Raw genomic sequence first — 20,308 nt, forward strand, 5'->3', positions numbered from 1 at the left:
TAGGAGTGTATTCTCTTCGTTCATACCGATCTTGCTTGATTCCATTTACAGTTGGTACTCCTGTTTTGAGAGCTTTTAGTTTCACTCGCGGTGTTACTATATGTATTATTAAATTTTATTTGTTATTATGGATATTCATTATTTAGCGTTTAGAACCCTCGTGGTTCAAATTTTGGGCCGATATCATTTACGTATCGTTATGGCTGCCGACCTTCGTGCTAGGCGGCAATGTTATTTTTTAAGCCATCAGGTGTGTCTTTTGTGATTTAATTATTATGTTGCATGCCTTGCCCAAAAATTTTTTTATGTGTTTATTTTATATTATCAACGCTATTACTATTATAATGAATATTGTGCTATTACTCCGTTTGATCTGTCTGGTTGGGGATCGTCAGTGGGTAGCCCTGCTGCTCCGTATCACGTGATTCTCCCCCATGCTCCCCCTCTCGCTAGGTGGGTGGCTAGGCTTCTCTCCCCCTCTTCCCTAGGGGACCGTTGCCTTCCCTCCTTGTAGAGGGGGTAGTTCAGTGTTTATGGACTTTGTCCTCCAGGTGTCCCGGCGGGTTCGGCTCTGTCTAATCTGGTTGGCCACCGGTCAACAGAGTTGGATCCCGGTGCACCCTATTTTATATTCACTTATCACACTGGTTTATGTTATATGAAACCCTCTGGGTTCCGTTGGCGGTTCTTATCTACAGTTCCGCCCCCCTATTTAATTTATAACAGTTCCTATGATGATTATATGACAGATCACTACCCCGGAGTTCCTATACGAATTGGTTTTGGATACTTTTATTTCCCGGCCCGGGGCTTAGCCTCGCCCCGGGAAATCAGACACCCTGTGTCTTAAATTTTTGTTGTTGCATCCTTTTTTATACTCCCGGCTCGACCGGAATGGATGGCTATACTTTAGTCTTAAGCTAGACTTTTGTTTAGGCCGGGTCCTCCGGACCCGCCCCTACTTAAGACTATTACAGTTAAGCCCTAATCTTGTGTTAGGCTTATGTTAGGCCCGGGTCCTCCGGACCCGCCCCTACTTAAGAGAATTACAGTTTCTCATATACTATTTACTTTAGTCTTAAGCTAGACTTATGTTTAGGCCGGGTCCTCAGGACCCGCCCCTACTTAAGAGAATTACAGTTTCTCATATTCTATTTACTTTAGTCTTAAGCTAGACTTATGTTTAGGCCGGGTCCTCCGGACCCGCCCCTACTTAAGAATATTACAGTTAAGCCCTAATCTTGTGTTAGGCTTATGTTAGGCCCGGGTCCTCCGGACCCGCCCCTACTTAAGAGAATTACAGTTTCTCATATACTATTTACTTTAGTCTTAAGCTAGACTTATGTTTAGGCCGGGTCCTCCGGACCCGCCCCTACTTAAGAGAATTACAGTTTCTCATATACTATTTACTTTAGTCTTAAGCTAGACTTATGTTTAGGGCGGGTCCTCCGGACCCGCCCCTACTTAAGAATATTACAGTTAAGCCCTAATCTTGTGTTAGGCTTATGTTAGGCCCGGGTCCTCTGGACCCGCCCCTACTTAAGAGAATTACAGTTTCTCATATACTATTTACTTTAGTCTTAAGCTAGACTTATGTTTAGGCCGGGTCCTCAAGACCCGCCCCTACTTAAGAGAATTACAGTTTCTCATATACTATTCTTTTTATAGATGGTGCATTGTCAGACGACAGCCTGTGCAGCTGTTCTACATCAGCCCTGCGGCCATACCGTCTGTCGGTCTCACGCCCTCTGCGGTGTGCAGCTGGAGGATGTCGTGGTATGGCACCCGGATAACTGTGTGGTCTGTTTTGACCTCGTTACCACCCTTGGATCTGACTCGGTGAGTCCCGTTGGCTATGTTGCCTTCTTATTTATCTTACCTTTTTGGCATACATACACTATTTAGTAAGATATCTATGGTCTTGAAGGACCACTGGGAGTCTGCCCTTTTATAATTCCCACTATTATTTCAGGCATCCCCGGAGCAAAAGTCTGCGGCTCGGGCCACACTGAAAGTGTGGGTTGGTGGTTTTGCCCGGAACGTGAAGTCCAAGCGGCCGTACGTCCTCTCCGAGGACTACTGTTCCCTGATTTACCCCAACGCCAAGTCTTCAGCCGCTGTGGCTAGGCATGTTGCAGCTCCCATCATTGCCCACATTGATGCCACCATAGCGGGGTTTATTGATCCAGAGCAGGATCCGTCGGACGCCCCCGGAGATCTAGAAGACAATGTTGCCTCCATGAACCTTGACGTGGAACCCATGTTATTGGATGATCCAGATACAGGTAGGGTGGTAAGTGAGGCAGGTGTTTCTGGCGCTGAGATTCCTATCCTCAGCCCCTCTCTTTCTTCTTCTTCTGATCGCTCTTCCTTCCATGGTTTTTCTGGGGACCGTGATTCGTCCCAACGATCACACCCGGTTCCCCCCAAGAATAAGTCTAGAACCTTACCTAAAGTTCATAAGCCTCATAAGGCTTCTCATGGTTCTAAACAGAATACAAACCTGTCATCTAAGGCTTCTGGCTCCTCCTCTAAGTCTCTCGACCCGGGAGTTCATTCCGCCACACCTGCTGCTAGCCCGGGCCTTTCCGAATCAGCCATGCTTCGCATCGTGTCGGAGATGCAGGCTAAGTTTGTATCAGAGATACAGTCTAAGATGGACACGATGTTCTCTAACATCGGTCAGAGACTTGGGGCATTAGAGCAAGGTGCTCCGGAGCGGGTCCAAAGCTCTCTCATCCCGGATGCCTCTAAGCTCCCGCAGTTTGCCAAAAACAACCCTTGGCGTATGGCTCTTCATTCCCCGTTCTCAGACGGAATGTTAACTTTGGAGGGTCTTGGCACTCGTCCCCTAGAGGACTTGGAATTCTTTCCTCCTGGTCTGGCATTTCCATTTCATGGTTATGCCAGGCTTACCGAGGAAGCTTTGGTTCGGTTAGACAATGTCCCCAAGGAGACAGTCATCTTCCCAAAAGAGCAGGCCCAATCTGTGTGGGCCAGATTCCTGAATGACATCGGCTGCACCAACACTATGTTGACGCCTTATAAGAGCTCTTTTACAATGTTCCTAATGGACAAAAACACCGTGACTCCATGTGTCAATAAGGTAGCAGAGCTTGCTTTCCAATATGCTCTGGAGGAGAAGCCCTTGCCTCCCATCCGAGAGGTGGATCCAATCTCCCTCCTTCTTCCTTCAGGCATTGAGTGTTGGGACAACGTCCATACCACATTTACCTCTGGAAAGCTAGCAGCAGACTGTGCTTCGGTAATGTTTAGTGAGCGGCTTCCCCGTCTCCCGGAATCCCTCATTAAACAGGAGTATGATTCTCGCCTACGCGTTGGCCGTACTCTGAACCTGGCCACTTCCACGGAGTCGATAGCCTTGACTTACGATACTGAGAGTATTTTTAAATCTCTCAACAAGACTACGTTGCAGTCATTATACTACGACCTGTATGACTTCGCTACTGCTAAACGCAAGTGTCGCAAACATGTCCTGGCAGAGGCGACTATTAGGCATGAACCTAATAAGCTGATCCGGTCCTCCTGTTGGGGTTCAAACCTCTTCCCTGAGGACCTTGTAGAGGAAGTCTTGGCGGAGGCCACTAGAGTCAACCAGAGCCTTAAAACCCGTTGGGGTTTGACTCCTAAACGTAAATCTGACCCTGCAAATTACCAAGCCCGGGGTAGGAAGAAGCTCCGTCCATATACTTCCACCCAGTTCAGGCAACAGCAGACTGGTTCGCCCATTTTCCGGCTGCCTCTTTCCCCATCTCCTGTTGCCCCGGCACAGCCTTCCACCTCCCAGGCTCCTTCGGACGACTATGTCACCGTTCTGCTTCCTAAGAGCCAGCTTTCTGGTGCCTCCGCCACTTCTCCTGCCTTTAACCAGTCGTATGAGGCTCATAGCTCTTCCCAGAGTTATAGTAGAGGTAGAGGCTACCACCGTGGTTCTAACCAGAACAATTTATTCCTTCCGCAACAAATGGAGGTTCAGTCCCTGGGCGTTCAGTTTCATCTCCAAGGGACTGGGGTGGAGTTGGATTCAAGGACCTCCTCCTCCGAACAAATTTCGTCAACATTCCACTCCGGACCTGGTCGAATTTGTCCAGGATCTTTTACAAAAGAACGCCGTACAAGAAACGAAACACCTGAAGTTTCAAGGTCGGCTGTTCAGTGTCCCGAAGAAGGATTCAGACAAGAGAAGAGTGATTCTAGACCTATCCCTTCTCAACTTGTCCATTCAATGCGACAAGTTTCGAATGCTTACCGTCTCGCAGGTGCGGACCTTACTTCCCCGTGGGGCCGTCACCACCTCTATCGATCTTACAGACGCCTATTATCACGTCCCGATAGCGAGACACTTCCGTCCGTACCTAGGCTTTCGCTTAGGGGACAAAAGTTACTCCTTCAAGGTGATGCCTTTCGGGCTCAACATCGCCCCAAGGATCTTCACAAAGTTAGCAGAAGTCGCTGTTCAGGAACTCAGGAATCAAGGGATTCAAGTAGTAGCCTATCTGGACGACTGGCTCATTTGGTCAGACACCTCCCAACATTGCCTAAAAGCCACTCACAAAGTCATCCATTATCTTCAATCTCTAGGCTTCCAGATCAACTTCAAGAAGTCCCGTCTTCTTCCAAAATCGAAGTTCCAATGGGTCGGCCTGCAATGGGATCTTATATCTCATACTCTGTGTCTTCCCAGACCCAAGAGGTTAGAGATTGCAAGGAACACCAAACGCTTTCTCAAAGACAAAGTAAGTTCCAGACGACTCCAAGAGAGGATTCTGGAGTCCCTTCAGTTTGCCTCAGTGACGGATCTTCTGAAGGCAAAATTGAAAGATTTCAATCGTGTCTGGCGTTCGAGGGCGAACCGGAAGCTCCGGGACAGGAAAGTCCGCCTTCCTCCCATTCTACGGGAAAGACTTCTTCCTTGGACAAGAGCAAACAGTCTGTCAAAGTCAGTTCCCCTTCGATTTCCGCCTCCGAAATTAATCATTCACACGGACGCATCCTTGTCAGGTTGGGGCGGTTATTCTCAGCTCAAGAAAGTTCAAGGTCTTTGGACTCCCTTGTTCCACCAATTTCACATCAATGTGCTAGAGGCCATGGCAGTTCTTCTATCCCTGAAACGTCTTGCTCTTCCCAAGAAACAACACCTTCGTCTGGTCCTCGACAGCGAAGTGGTGGTCCGCTGCCTCAACAGAGGCGGGTCAAAGTCAGGGCCTCTGAACCATGTTCTAGTAGCCATATTCTCCCTAGCAGCCTTGAACCGTTGGCATCTTTCAGCTGTCCACCTGGCGGGAGTCCGGAATGTAGTGGCAGACGCCCTGTCCCGGACCTCCCCTCTAGAATCGGAATGGTCACTCGATCTAAAGTCATTTCGGTGGATTCTCTCTCAGGTTCCCGGTCTCCAAGTGGACCTCTTCGCCACGGAATCCAACCACAAATTGAGAGTATATGTGGCTCCCAATCTAGACCCTCAGGCTTACGCCACAGACGCCATGTCACAGAATTGGGACACCTGGGAAAAGATTTATCTCTTTCCCCCGGTGAATCTTTTGCTGAAAGTTCTAGACAAACTGAGATCCTTCAAGGGACAAGTAGCCTTGGTCGCACCCAACTGGCCCAAGAGCAACTGGTATCCTCTCCTGCGAGAGTTGAGACTATACCCTCACCCGATACCCAATCCGGTTCTGTCTCAGATAGTACAAACACGCGTTGTGTACGCTTTCTCAAACATTCAGAGCGCCCTAACTTTATGGACTTTATGAAGTTTGCGGCTATGCATGGTGCCAATATTGATCCTCAAAACACCTTGTTCCTAGAATCGGATAAACGGGATTCCACCATCCGCCAGTATGACTCTGCAGTTAAAAAGTTGGCAAAATTTTTAATAGACTCAGACGTGAACTGTATGAACTTGAACCTTACAGTTACTTTCTTTAGATCTTTATTAGAATCAGGTCTGGCAGCCAATACTATCACCACTATTAAATCGGCTCTGAAAAAGATCTTCCTAGTGGGTTTTAACATAGACTTAACCGACTCTTTGTTAGCTTCAATTCCGAAAGCTTGTGCCAGACTAAAACCGGTTACTCGCCCTACTCCGGTGACCTGGTTCCTTAATGACGTACTCAGATTGGCTTCTGATACCATTAACAGTTCTTGTGATTACATTCCCCTTCTCAGGAAAACACTTTTCCTGGTGAGCTTGGCTTCCGGGGCAAGAATTTCTGAATTGGCAGCCTTGTCGAGAGACCCGGGTCATATTGACTTCCTGCCTTCGGGAGAGGTCCTTCTTTCTCCTAACAAATTCTTTTTGGCTAAGAACGAAGACCCTCAAAACAGATGGTCTTCCTGGAAAATTATTCCCCTCACGCAAGATCCGTCTCTGTGCCCTGTTACTACTCTTAGGTCTTATTTATCCCGGACCTCCTCTAACTCCTCGGGGCCTCTATTCATTAGAGAACAAGGCGGTACCATTACTATTAAAGGGATCAGGCAACAAATCTTGTATTTTATTAAACAAGCTAACCCTGACTCTTTTCCTCTTGCACATGATATCAGGGCGGTTGCTACCTCGGTGAACTTCTTTCACCACATGAATTTTACAGACCTTTCCAGGTATACAGGGTGGAAATCACCGTCAGTGTTCAAGAAACACTACCTTAAACATTTGGAAGCCCTAAAATTTTCTACAGTAACCGCAGGGAGCGTAGTTACTCCCAAGTAACTCACAGGTTAATGCCTTGACTCTTTATCTCTCTCTCTTACCTGCCTCATTTATACCCTATTGTATTCGTTGGTCTCGCACCTGAATACTGTTATTATATTTGTAAATTTTATACTCCTGAGTATCTGTATATATTATCACTCACGGCATTTTTGGTACTCATCTCTGATTAAAAGCATCCTGTATTTCCCTTACGCTTATGTTTTTTCCTTTACTTTGCAAGTTTGGTGACATTTTCTCTTGTATAGATTCACTGGGCGGCACAGGTTCGAGCCCAGAAAAGGGATTTTGACGTAGGAAAAATCTATTTCTGGGCGAAGGACCTGTGCCGCCCAGTGAACCCTCCCAGCTCCTCTCCCTTGGAGTCCCCAAACTTTGGGTGCTAAGGAGTTGGGTTCTGAGCGGATGCATTGTTAGTAGTACCGAGTGAGGTTGAACGGCTCTCCTCTATTGGGGTTTCTGTCGTGGATGAATCTAAATAGTGCGGGACCTCTGGATTATACGCCCAATTTTATACCGACACCAATAGGTGAGCGAGCTAGTTAACCTAGCACTCCTTTACATTTTTTCTCTGGTATATTTAGCAGTAAATTACCTAAGAATAAGTGCTAAATGGAGCTTATTCACTGGGCGGCACAGGTCCTTCGCCCAGAAATAGATTTTTCCTACGTCAAAATCCCTTTATTGGTAGACTGTCTTTTGGAACCTAATATGGACAATCTTGAGTACCAAGCAAACTTTTTCTTTGAGAATACAGTGGACAGTCTCTATGTGGTTAGATGTAGAGTGTGGGGTTTAGGACAAACTGACCTCCAAACTTTTTGAGAAGATAGGTCCTGCAAGGTATTCTCCTCGGACACTTTGAGAACGGAGGGTACCAATATGTAAACCACTCCCTCATAGGTGAAAAAGGAGTGGGGTTCTTTGCTCTTGCCTCTCACCTGTTATTAACTATCTCATCAACAATTTTAACGACCATTCCAGCTCGTGCTGAAAACATACCCTTATATAAAGGACTGGTTTGTATACCTAGGAAAAATACAAATTACTTTTAAAATTTGTCATTTTTGCAAGTAGGTTGCATTATTTACATTTATTTTTTCTTTATGCTTTTTTGTACTGTACTCACATTACATGATTTACTTTACAACATTCTTCACAGATCTGTACTGGTAGGAAGAGCAGAAACTGTATTACATGATGAATTTGGTGGAAAGTGGTTCTGGTCTGCCCGTCGAAGCATGCGATTTGCTAATCATTTACAAGAAGAAGCTAACAGATTCAGAAAGCATTTTTTGGATTCTGATGATACAAGGGACCTAACTGAGAAAAAGGAAGATTGGAGAGATTCTAAGGTAGTTTGAAATTACAGACAGTAATGAAATTGATTGCAGGGTGACTGGTATTTCCTGTTTCCTTTGAATTTGTTTCTTTACTTCCTTTATATCTATCCCTTTGAGATTCCAATGACTTAAAATGTTGTCATCCATAAAAAGACAAGTACTGTAACCATAATTTATTGCTACGTACATACGAATCTTTCGCCCTTTAAAATAGTTCACATGTCTTCACGAATGTCTGTCTGTATAGATTGCCTTACCTTGTGTAAGACCCGGGCTCTTGCCTTTGGGCAGCCCATAAAAAGCTGGAATGGCCATTGAATTTGTTAACGAGGTAGTTAACGACAGGTGTTGGCTGCAGGGAGTAGGCCCTCCCATCCACCTTTCGAAGCTCTTCACTTTTTTCTTCGGTCTTAACGAGTTCAGACGTACTGTTAGACCCTTACCAAACTTTTTCATCCTTCAATTTCTTACAGGAAGTGAATGCTGGCTGTTGCTTGTGATTATGGATGTGAAATAAGAAATTTGTACTTGCAGGGGAAAGTGTAGACATCATAACCTTTTTATGGTTAAACTGCCTGTAGATTGACATTCTCTGTGTTTCTTGTAGGGGGCATAGCCTAATTGTTCGCAGTTATCCCCATATGCCTTGAACGGGAGGAAGCGAGCCAAATCTCTGAGGTCTGTCTTAGCAACGCCCAAGAAGACATCAAAGAAGTCTGTAGCCTCCTCCATTCTCTCGTGGAGTGCGTCTGCTACTGCCACTTAAGTGCATATGCCCCTGTCTCAGTCCCTGCGGAAGATGCATCATTAGCAAGGAACCCTCAAATATACATCAGCGGGCTTTTTAGGTTCTGGTGGTGTGTGGGGTACCCCATTGGATTTCCATACAGACTGCTGTCAATGAGTTTGACCTTAGGAAGGCATTATGTTGTTTAGTATGGATATAAGTGATTTCAAGGGTATGCCTTTTGTTTTTCCTCTTTGAAAAACTCCCAATTATTCCTGTGATTTAATTGAATAGGATTTAATTGAATTTAGGTCATTAAGCTGATTTGAGATTTAGGAAGGAAAATATGAGGTTATTACAGTATTGTGTACATTTCTTTCCATTTTTATGCAAACACCAATTCTGATTATTTCTATGGGGCTACAATCTTATGATAAAAACAGCCTTGAAATAAAAGGGACTCACCATTTGTAAATTGAGTTGTTTAAAGTTGCACTGTTGGATATCACTCCTACTGCTCATGCCATAAGCATTTAATATTCAAATAATATTAATTGCACATGCAAACAAAACTGGTGAAGATTAATAGAAATTTCTGATCCTAATATATTGCAATGAACAAATATTTAAATAATTTACATCAATTATGCAATCGGTATGGAGAGCGTAACTTTAGACAAAAGGGATTTTGACGAAGGAAAAATTTATTTCTGGGGAGATACCTGTGACGCCCAGTGAAAAGGGTCCTTCTTATCTCTTTTCTGATATAAATACTTCCAAATATACCAGAGAAAGTTAAAGCATGGAATGCAGAGGTTACTGCCCTCACGCGAGCACCCTAAGGGCGTCGTGTATAAAGAAAGGGCGTGTGAAAACCACTACTCACAGGTCATCTTCCATTTAGATCAATCCTTCATCAAAAAGGGGAGCCCCCTAACGGCACCAACCAAACCCACCTGATCCACTCAGCGACGCCTGCCTCGAGCGCCATCTACACATCCTTCTACATGAGATGGCTTGGAAAGGAAAGGGACGGGAAAAAAACCAGGGAAGGGTTTCACCGGGCATCACAGGTATCTCCCCAGAAATAGATTTTTCCTTCGTCAAAATCCCTTTTCTGGGTCGACCTGTGACGCCCGGTGAAAATGTACCAGAGAATGCCTTCCAAGCCCACAAATCAACAGGTTAAAGTAAAAAACGTTATGTATAACTGGAGATTACTATATTAAGGCACGTAATGCGACAGACATAAACATCAAAACCTCATTAAAAATACAGGTAAAGTAAAAATATATATGAAACCGGAGGTTAAGTATAATAAGTAACATACAGTCCCATACAAAAGAACAATTCCTTAATAATTAAACAATGCCATGTAGGCACAAGTAAAGTAAATGTACAAAACTCCAGAACGTCTTATTAGACCAATCAAAAACATAGGTAGCAATGGAATCAAATATGGCAAGAGGCAAAATATAATAAAATGGGTAAAAAAGACAAGGTAAACTGTACAATACCCTAGGATACCAAAAATTATATACAATCCAAAATTAAAAGCTACCAACATGAGTAAGTTAACATGACATAAAATAATAAGTGGGCTAATCCACCGACATAACATAGCAATGAGGCAAAAACACCGACCAAGGTGAGAGGCAACGCGGTGGGAGTGGCAGGGGGGAGGGAGAAGGTCGAGAGGAGGACGAAAAGAAGAAAGGCAAGAAATTAATCGGGGGAGATGACACTCCCAGCTGCAATAGTAGGAAACTTAAGGGCCTGCAAGTTCTTCAAATAGTGGCGTTTGAAAACCATCGGGGATTTCCAACCCGTGTACTTCTTAAGGTCATCAAAATCCATGTTTTGAAAGTAATTGATGGAGGTGGCTACCGCCCGGATATCATGTGCATGTGGAAAAGATTCCGGGTTAGCTTGTTTGATAAAATAAAGGATTTGCTGTCTGATGCCTTGGATGGAAATAGTACCCCCTTGTTCCCTGACAAACAAGGGGCCAGATGAGCGTGAGGCAGTCCTCGCTAAAAAGGCCCGAAGTGTAGCGACAGGACACAAAGAAGCATCTTGGGGCAGAGGAATAATTTTCCAGGGGGACCACCTATTTTGTGGGTCCTCATTTTTGGCTAAGAAAGCTCTATCTGGAGAGAGTAGAACTTCTGACGGGAGGAAATCTAGGTTTTCGGGATTACGGGAGAGAGCTGCTAATTCTGAGATTCTAGCACCAGAGGCCATGGCCGTGAGAAATAAGGTCTTCCTAAGAAGCGATATGTAAGAGCACGATTCGTTAACAGTGTCTGACGCGAGCTTGATGACGTCGTTCAGAAACCACGAGACATTTTGTGGACGAACAGAAGGTCGAAGCCTAGCACAGGCTTTTGGAATGGATGAAAAATAGGAATCTGCGAGGTCAATATTGAAACCCACATAGAAGATCTTTTTCAAAGCTGATTTGATTGTGGTTATAGTACTAGCTGCAAGGCCCTTGTCAAAAAGGGACCGAAAGAACGAAATGGCCAGGTTCGGGGTCATTCGAGTTTCATCTGAAGTTTTTAGAAATTCCGCTAGCTTCTTAACTGCTGAATCATACTGCCTAATCGTGGAGTCTCTCTTGTCCGATTCAATAAAGAGGACATTTTCCGGGTCAATATTTGCATCCTTATGGGCTGCAAACTTCATGAAATCCACAAAGTTAGGGTTTGCGCTATCCTTGAGGAATCTGACACAGTCCGTGTTTGGACCACTTGGGTCAGCTTGGGGAACGGGATCCGGAACGGGCGAAGTTTCAACTCTAGGAGGAGAGGAAACCAGCTGCTTTTCGGCCACTGAGGTGCTACCAAGGCCACCTTTCCGTGGAAGGAGCGTAGCCTCGGTAAAACTTTCATCAGAAGATTCACCGGAGGGAATAGGTAAATCTTCCTCCAACGGTTCCAATCCAGGGTTAGTGCGTCCATAGCACAAGCCTGAGGGTTCAGGTTCAGGGCCACATAACAGGGAAGTTTGTGGTTGAGCTGTGTCGCGAACAAGTCTACCTGGAGACCTGGAACCAGTCTGGAGATCCACCGGAATGAATTCGTGTCTAGGGACCGTTCTGATTCTAGTGGTTTTGTCCTGGATAGTGAGTCCGCTATCACGTTCTGGACTCCTGCGAGGTGAGTGGCTGACAGGAACTAGTTCTTTTCATTTGCCAAGGTAAAGATTGTGACCAGGACTTGATTGAGATTGGGAGATTTTGATCCGCCTCTGTTTATGCAGTGAACTACCACCGTGCTGTCGGAGACTATCCTGATGTGAGTGGAGCGTGGAGGGGATAGTCGTTTTAAGGTCAGTAATACTGCCATGGCCTCCAACACGTTGATGTGGAACTGTTTCATCGCAGGGGACCAAGAGCCCTGAAACATCTGGTGTTGGTAATAGTCCCCCCCAACCACCGAGAGACGTGTCTGTGTGAATCGTCACTCGTGGAGGAGGGAATTGCAGAGGAACCGATTTGGAGAGATTCTCTGGTTTTGACCATGGTTGGAGTCGACGAACTAAGACTGAGGGGATCTTTGATATCTTGTCTCGTAATCGGGTTGATAGCTCTCTTTCTCCAAACTCGGTTGATGTCTTTGAGTTGGCCTTCAATAAGTGGTTAAGAGGTCTGTCACTGAAGCGAATTGGAGTAAGCCTAGAACTCTTTCTAAGGCTCTTCGTGAAATATGTTTGTTCTTGATGAAGTGTCTTGTCTTCGAAGCTATCTCCTTGACCTTTTTGGGAGGGAGAGATAGTTCGTGACTTGTGAGGTCCCATCTGATGCCTAGCCATTCGAATTTGCTTGCTGGTTGTAGGCGAGATTTCTGTAAGTTGACTTGGAATCCTACCTTGTGCAGAAACTGAACCGCTTTGGTTGTAGCCCTGTGGCAGTCTTGAATCGTCCGTGCCCAGATGAGCCAGTCGTCCAGATAAGCGATCACCGTGATCCCTTGGCTCCTGAGCTGTTCTAGCACTGTCTCCCCTAGCTTTGTAAATATCCTGGGAGCAATGCTGAGGCCGAACGGCATCATTTGAACGCATAAGATTTCTTGCCTAGGCGGAAGCCGAGGTAAGGAGAGAAGTTTCTTGCTACTGGGACGTGATAATAGGCGTCTGTAAGATCGATAGAGGTGGTGACGGCCCCACGGGGAAGTAAGATTCGTACCTGAGAGATAGTCAGCATGCGGAACCTGTCGCAAAGAATGTAAGAATTCAGTTTGGACAGGTCCAGGACCACTCTCAACGCCGATGAATTCTTTTTGGGAACCGTGAACAGACGGCCTTGAAATTTCAGTGACCGTACCCTCTTTATTGCCTTCTTCTTCAAGAGGTCCTTGGTATACTCCTCTAGGATGGGAGTGGGCTTTTGGAAGAAGGACACTATCGGAGGTGGAGAACCTAGTGCCCATTTCCAGCCCAGGCCTTTTGAGACTATACTGTGGGCCCAAGTACTGAAGGTCCACTGGTCCCGAAACTGGTACAATCTCCCCCCCTACCGGATTCGCTTCATTGCGTGGGGTTGAACTTAGCCCCACGTCCTCCTCGGGAACCTCTGGCTCTAGGTCTGCCTCGCTGGCGGAAGTGACCTCTACCCCTGGTGCCGCCTCTAGGGTATCCTCGAAAGGAACCCGAGGTCTCGTACACCTGATTGAAGGCAGGGGAGGTCATCCAAGATGTTGCCGAAGTTGGTTGGGTACCTTGAGGAGCCGGGAGGAAGACAATCTGTTGAGGAGGGGCGGCTTTAGCCGTAGAGGCAGTTGAGGAGTGAGGGCCTGCGGAATGATGGAGTTGGCCTCTACTGTACCCGTCTTGTAAGGAACATAGGACCTTTGTTTTTTCTTTGGGAAGGGTTGGCGAGGCATGTTCTCAAATTTACGCTTATTTGAGAAGCCCCATCTAACCTGAAGGTTATGATTAGCCCTCGCTGCGTCCTGGAGAACCTTTTCGACTTCTTCCTGGGGGAACAGGGTTTTACCCCAACAGGAGGAGGCGATGAGTCTGTTGGGTTCATGCCGAATAGAGGCTTCTGCGAGAACATGCTTCCGACAATTAGTTCTCGCAGTCCAGAAGTCATGGAGGTCCGACTGAAACGAATGCAGGAGGTTCTTTGCCTGCACTCGAAAGAGTGGCTCGTCGCTGTATAAGGAAGCTATCAGCTCTGATGAAACTACCGAGTTGAGAGTTTCCGCCAGCCGGCTTCTCGTCTCGAACTCTATTTTCAATAAGTGGTCTGGGATCTTAGGGAGTCTTTCCGAGAAGAGAGAGGAAGCGCAGTCAGGGTCTAATTTACCCACCGTAAACGTAGAAGAAGCTTCGTTCCAGAGCGCCGAGGTGCCAGGAACGAGGAGAGAGGTGGGATCCGTTTCCTTAAGGGTCGGCATGGGGATGCCGTCCTTAACTGACTGAATAGTCAATTCCGCGATCTTGTCAGTAAGCGGAGACGGGATGGACGGAGGAGTGATAAAGATTGTATACGCTCCTTTGTGGGGGGTTAACTTAGAATTAGTACAACCCCATTCCGCCAGAGTACGGGCCCTGACAGCTTGGGCTTGCTCTTTCGGGAATATTATCGTCTCCTTTGGGACCTTGTCCATCCGTACTAAAGCGTGCTCACGTAAACGAACAAAGCCATTGAAGGGGAACTGGAGGTCTGGAGAGAAGAACTCCAGATCGTCTAGAGGGCGGGTCCCCAACCCTTCAATCGTAAGCGTACCATCCAAATAAGGGGCATGCTTCGCGAACCTCCAAGGGTTATTTTTATCGAAGGGTGGAAGCTTCGATGCATCAGGAACTGGGGACGGATCAGGGTGAGACTTGTCTCTTATGAGGCTAGCCACCATGTCCTTTAGCTCTGATATGACCCCGGAGTGTCTTGCAGCTTCGACTCCACCATATCTTGAATGAATTCCAAGGTTACTTGGAAATCCGAGGAGCTACCTACAGCGGGAGCCTTGGACTTCGCGGACTTACCCGTCTATCCTTTAGGACGAGGAGGGGTGCGTGAAAGCATTGGAACGTCAGGGGCTGAGGAAGGTCCTGGGACCGGGGATATAGACTGTATTGCTTTTGGGTTTAATCTTACGAATAGGCTTCACCTTGGGACGGACCGAGACGGAACCTTCCCAAGGAGAAGCCTGAGGTTTGTCAAAGCCGTGGAAAGAGGAAGAGGAGGAAGGAGTAGGGGAAAGAAAGGTTTCTGCCATATCCACACCACTCACCTGCTCCTCCATTGGTTCGGTGTGAATGTCCAGGGATGAGATGTCTCCTGAGAGCAGGTGTTCCTCTTCTACCGGAAGGGCCGCCTTGATACTCTCAATGATGGGGGCAGCTTGTTCCAGAGGTACTGCGGCCAAGGAGGAACCAGGGAATAATATGGAGGCCATGTCTGTATCAAGGAGGTAGGGGCAACCGGTCGGGGCATTTCGTCCGAAACCAGACACCCAGGAGCGTAGGCTGGTCTTGGCCGTCCGGAGTGAATCCTCGTCAGCCTGAAAAAGGAGGGGTAACTTAGAACGGCAGACGGGAAACATTACAACAGAAAGGATTAGGATAATACCTGAATACGCTGCGTCGCCATATAAAAGCAATAGAAACACAAACAACCAAATATATAAAGCGGAGCCTTAAAACATCGCTAACTTACCTTATCATTGAGGAGAATGGATGAAAGCTCATAGCAGAGCGCACATGCTTCCGGGAACCAGATCATATAGGGTGATTGGCCATCCTCCCGGACAAAGGAGATCGCACAGTGGGCATGCGACCGGCAAACGTCATGGCCTACCGGATCAAGAAAGGTTGCGGAACAGCCCTTGGCAGCACAGCGTACTTTCTGTAATAAAAAGGATCAATAAGTACAAAGTTTCCTACGGGCTTTACTAAGTAAAATAACAGTAAAGACAAGGAAGCTTATAGATGATGTGCCGAATTGAGGTCGCGTAACTAAAGGAGCCGGAGCTCCGTCCTAATTACTACAAATTAAAAATAATAAAGATATACTATGATAGATCCTAATATATAAAGTGCATATGTAGGAGCCGGAGCTCCGGAGTAATTACTTTTTAACAATTATGGCTTATGTAATGGGAAAGCCGGAGGGCGATGGAAGCCCGGCGGCTATGAGGGGGGGGGTGGATGTGTTTGGTAATAGATCCTTAACCCAATGAAGGGATACGTTAACTGGATGTAGTAATAAATCTTCATAGCACTCCGGGAGGACGCGCCAGAGAGTAAAAAAAAACAAAAAGAAGACATATCAGATTCGTGTGAATGGAAGGCCGAAGCCGGAGTCAAGTTGCGGAAAGCCAACGAGGGGCGGATTCCCTGTCGAAGGGGCGCAAAAGGTAATAGGTAATAAGCGTTCCCAGATAGGTTGAAACTCACGGCGGAGTATGAATAATGTTCCGACCCAACTCCCATGCCGGAGCGAGGAGAGAGCGGAACTAAGGGGGGGGGGAACATCAGGCCGCGCAAGGCAGGCCGATACCTAAAGCGACCCTTAACACGAATCGGATCGAACACCGACAATAAGCCAAGAAAGATCGTCGTAACCGTAAAATAAACACGTGTATAACATAGTCATCCCTAAGTGAGACAGAGAACGGGCTCCCGAGTCTATAAGAAAGAAAACGGGAATCCCATTCTCTCGGACTCGTCGGATACGACGGTCAATCTAACAAGCACGAACCTCAATAAATAAAGCACATCTGTCCGAAAATAACAATAAAAACTAACAAAGAATAGCGACAGGGGAATACAGTTCTAAATATAATATAAATCGAATGATAATAATAAAAGACCTACCGAATTGGCGGTACTAAACTGTAATGATTTCCTTGAACGCTATTTTTCGTTAACAGAAACGGACTTGTAAATGACTAATAAGTACCACACAAAAGATAAAGGTTCAAACAGAGGCATGGAGCCTACCATCTTAAAATAAGATTAAAATAAAATTACTTAAGATTAATGAACCTAACAGATAACAGTACCAAAAGGACAACGAAAAGTAAATAGAAAAGGCACTGAGTGAACACAATAAAAATGGCCGCGTGGACCACGGAAGGCACAAGACCGAACGTATTAAAAAACACTTCCTATTACTTATCACTACTTGCCCGGTACTAGAGAAAACTGTCAAAACAATCTGTGGTACTTAACATTGGTGCAGGAGTAAGGAGAGCTTCAGCCATGATGAAGAAATCCACAAAAACAGCTAAAAAGCGAGACACAAAACAAAGCAATCGTCGTTAGTACAAGTCCAACAGAAGGATGTGTAGATGGCGCTCGAGGCAGGCGTCGCTGAGTGGATCAGGTGGGTTCGGTTGGTGCCGTTAGGGCGTCCCCCCTTTTTGATGAAGGATTGATCTAAATGGAAGATGACCTGTGAATAGTGGTTTTCACACGCCCTTTCTTTATACACGATGCCCTTAGGGTGCTCGCGCGAGGGTAGTAACCTCTGCATTTCATGCTTTAACTTTCTCTGGTATATTCGGAAGTATTTATATCAGAAAAGAGATAAGAAGGACCCTTTTCACCGGGCGTCACAGGTCGACCCAGAAATATAGAATAAGTACCTTAAAATGCATTTTAAACAAATAGCAGCTTCCAGCCTAACTAATTACAAAGTTGAAAACTCATAAAAGACCACTATCCAAGATAATTCACAAGGAACAATACTGTAACTCACTCTACGTCCCTTTTCAATGCAACTACCAGGTCACTCATGACTGTTTTTGCATATTGGAGTCCAAAGGTAGTCAGGAAGGAACTGAACCTTCTGACTTTTACCTTATAGTGTAACAAGGGTTTTTCTCTAAATGCATTGGGGCACTGAATGAACCCACAGGCCCCAGTGCCAGGCTCTATAGTCCAATGCAGATTCAATCCATTACTGTATCCTTCAAGTATTTGCCTCAATGCTAAATGAAAAGCCATCAATTTGGATGTGGCAAGAGCGAGTTCCATTCTGCTTATCATTTATTTGTCAGCCTGGTGGGGACTGGTTTCCATTGATACTGATGTAAGGTGGTAAGGTTGAATATAAATTAAGTTTCATTTCTTCTTGACTACTTCTGGTTTTGCTGAATTAGATTGGCACACGAAGTATAATGACGGGATGTCATGGGGCATTGCCATGATGGCCAGGTATGTTTTTGTATGTGGCCTTCCTACCATTGATAAGAAGGTGTATTTTTGTTTACTCACGTCCATTGTTAATTGGGTGTAACACTCTTAATGATTACGGAGTGTTTAGGGCCGTGAAGGTGGGCCCCTTTTACTTTGCTCCCAAAGGTTCAGATTAGCAAATCTTTCAAATGTACCATCCTTTGTAGTGAGCCAAAAACCATTATAAGGTTCAAATTAGTTTGTTGCTTAAGGAAGAGCAGGCAAAATTGGACTAATTGAAAGCCAGGCTATTTTTTTTAAGAGTAGGTAAATCAGAGCTGTAAGTAGAAAGATTCCTACATAATAGAATCTGGGCAGTCCTCAACAGGTGATTGGTACCTCTTTTAACTTTTACTTCTTTGTGCATCAGTGCAATTTTTCCCCTGTTGCACCCCAGCAGTAAGTGGCCTCCCCAGCACTGGGCCATATGGTCTTAAATCATAAATCCAACCCAATCCTTGGCTAACTGTCTAAGTTGCTGAGTCACGAGACAAAATTTTATTGTTTATGGGTATACATTTGTTTTATGATGAGGGTTAATTTTGGTAGTGAGGCCAGTCCTGTAAAAGAGAAGTTCATATCTGTGTCCTTCAAGGTAGTAGGTTAGCCAGGGCACCAGCCACCCATTGAGATACTACCAGTAGAGAGTTATGGCATCTTTTGACTGGCCAGACAGTACTACATTAGATCCTTCTCTCTGGTTATGGTTCATTTTCCCTTTGCTTACACATACACCGAATATTCTGGCCTATTCTTTACATATTCTCCTCCGTCCTCATACACCTCTTCACCCAAGGGGTTACTGTACTGTAATTGTTCAGTGGCCACTTTCCTCTTGCTAAGGGTAGAAGAGACACTTTAGCTATGGTAAGCAGCTCTTCTAGGAGAAGGACACTCCAAAATCAAACCATTGTTCTCTAGTCTTGGGTAGTGCCATAGCCTCTGTACCATGTCCTTCCACTGTCTTGGGTTAGAGTTCTCTTGCTTGAGGTACACTCAGGCATACTATTCTATCTAATTTCTCTTCCTCTTTTTTTTGTTAAAGTTTATATAGTTTTTATAGGAGATATTTATTTTAATGATGTTACTCCTCTTAAAATATTTTATTTTTCCCTTTTTCCTTTCCTCACTGGGCTATTTTCCCTGTTGGAGCCCCTGGGCGTATAGCATCCTGCTTTTCCAACTAGGGTTGTAGCTTACCAAGTAATAATAATAATAATAATAATAATAATAATAGTTCTGTGTTTTTTATATCTCTTTAGAATTAATATCCATTCTTTTTGCACATTATATGGTTCACCAGCAAAAGCATTGAATTCCTTAAAATTTTATCCATATTTGTTTGATATTGTTAAATTTCTAATGAAATCTTGAAGTAGATAAAACAATAGACAGGATAATTGAAAATTACTCTATTATGATTATAAATTATGTAGTTTCAAGTTGCTGTTACATGTAAAGCTGAAAATTTCTGAAAAAAAATAATAATGTAAATATGAATGTTTACTGAGAAAAATATGTTTGCTTTTCAGCCCAAACAGGATGCTGCGAGAGGAGGCCCCTACGTTTCCGTACATTTACGCAGGAGAGATTTTATATATGCGAAAGGGGATGAGGTTCCTTCTTTGTCAAAGGCTGCTAAACAGATAGAGAAGCTCTTGAAGTCTTATAGTCTCACCAAAGTATTTGTTGCTACTGATGCTTCTTTTGATGGTAGGACCTCACAGTTTGTTAATCAAGTTACACTATATGGGTAGTGCTTCATAGCATTGTTTGAATAGTTGTAAATATAGTGTATTGTAATGATGAAGTTGAATTCATGTATCTTGCAAATTTTTAAGCTTGATTTTGAAATTATTTGTTTTTATTTTAGATTCTTTTTATGAACTTTAATATTGTAGGTTGTAAAATTTAGAAATAGTATTTGCAGTTGGTAAACTCTTAATGCACTTATTGGTTCTACAACTTAACATTATTGTGTTACTATCTGTTGTCAGTGAAGAGGTGATTAAATTTTCATGTGACAGCAGCAAACAGAAACAAGTAGATTCTTATTATAAATAGAATGTATAGGAGACTGACTGATCCTGGATGCTTGTTATGATCTGAGAATTGTTACAGGTTTTTTCAATCTCAAAATAAAAAGAATTCAACAACAGTAATTGAAATAAGGAAAATTAATATAAAAAGAAACTCCCCAAAAATGATATTTTGATTATAAAATAAATTTTTGAATATACTTACCCAGTGAATATATAATAGCTGACGTCTCGGACGGCTCGACAGAAACACAAAAACTCGCGAGCGATC

General features: G+C 44.7%; 1 protein-coding gene across 1 annotated transcript in view; it reads left to right on the forward strand.

Moving 5' to 3' along the window:
• Positions 1-20,308, forward strand: part of LOC137628848 (GDP-fucose protein O-fucosyltransferase 2-like) — a 91,664-nt gene that overhangs the window by 45,986 nt on the left and 25,370 nt on the right. Inside the window, exons 6-7 of the mRNA XM_068360091.1 lie at positions 7,899-8,091; positions 19,531-19,711. Of these exons, the coding sequence (XP_068216192.1) occupies positions 7,899-8,091; positions 19,531-19,711 (374 nt within the window). The remainder of the gene's footprint in view (positions 1-7,898; positions 8,092-19,530; positions 19,712-20,308) is intronic.

The sequence above is a fragment of the Palaemon carinicauda genome, chromosome 2 (assembly GCF_036898095.1).
Source record: "Palaemon carinicauda isolate YSFRI2023 chromosome 2, ASM3689809v2, whole genome shotgun sequence".
Taxonomy (NCBI): domain Eukaryota; kingdom Metazoa; phylum Arthropoda; class Malacostraca; order Decapoda; family Palaemonidae; genus Palaemon; species Palaemon carinicauda.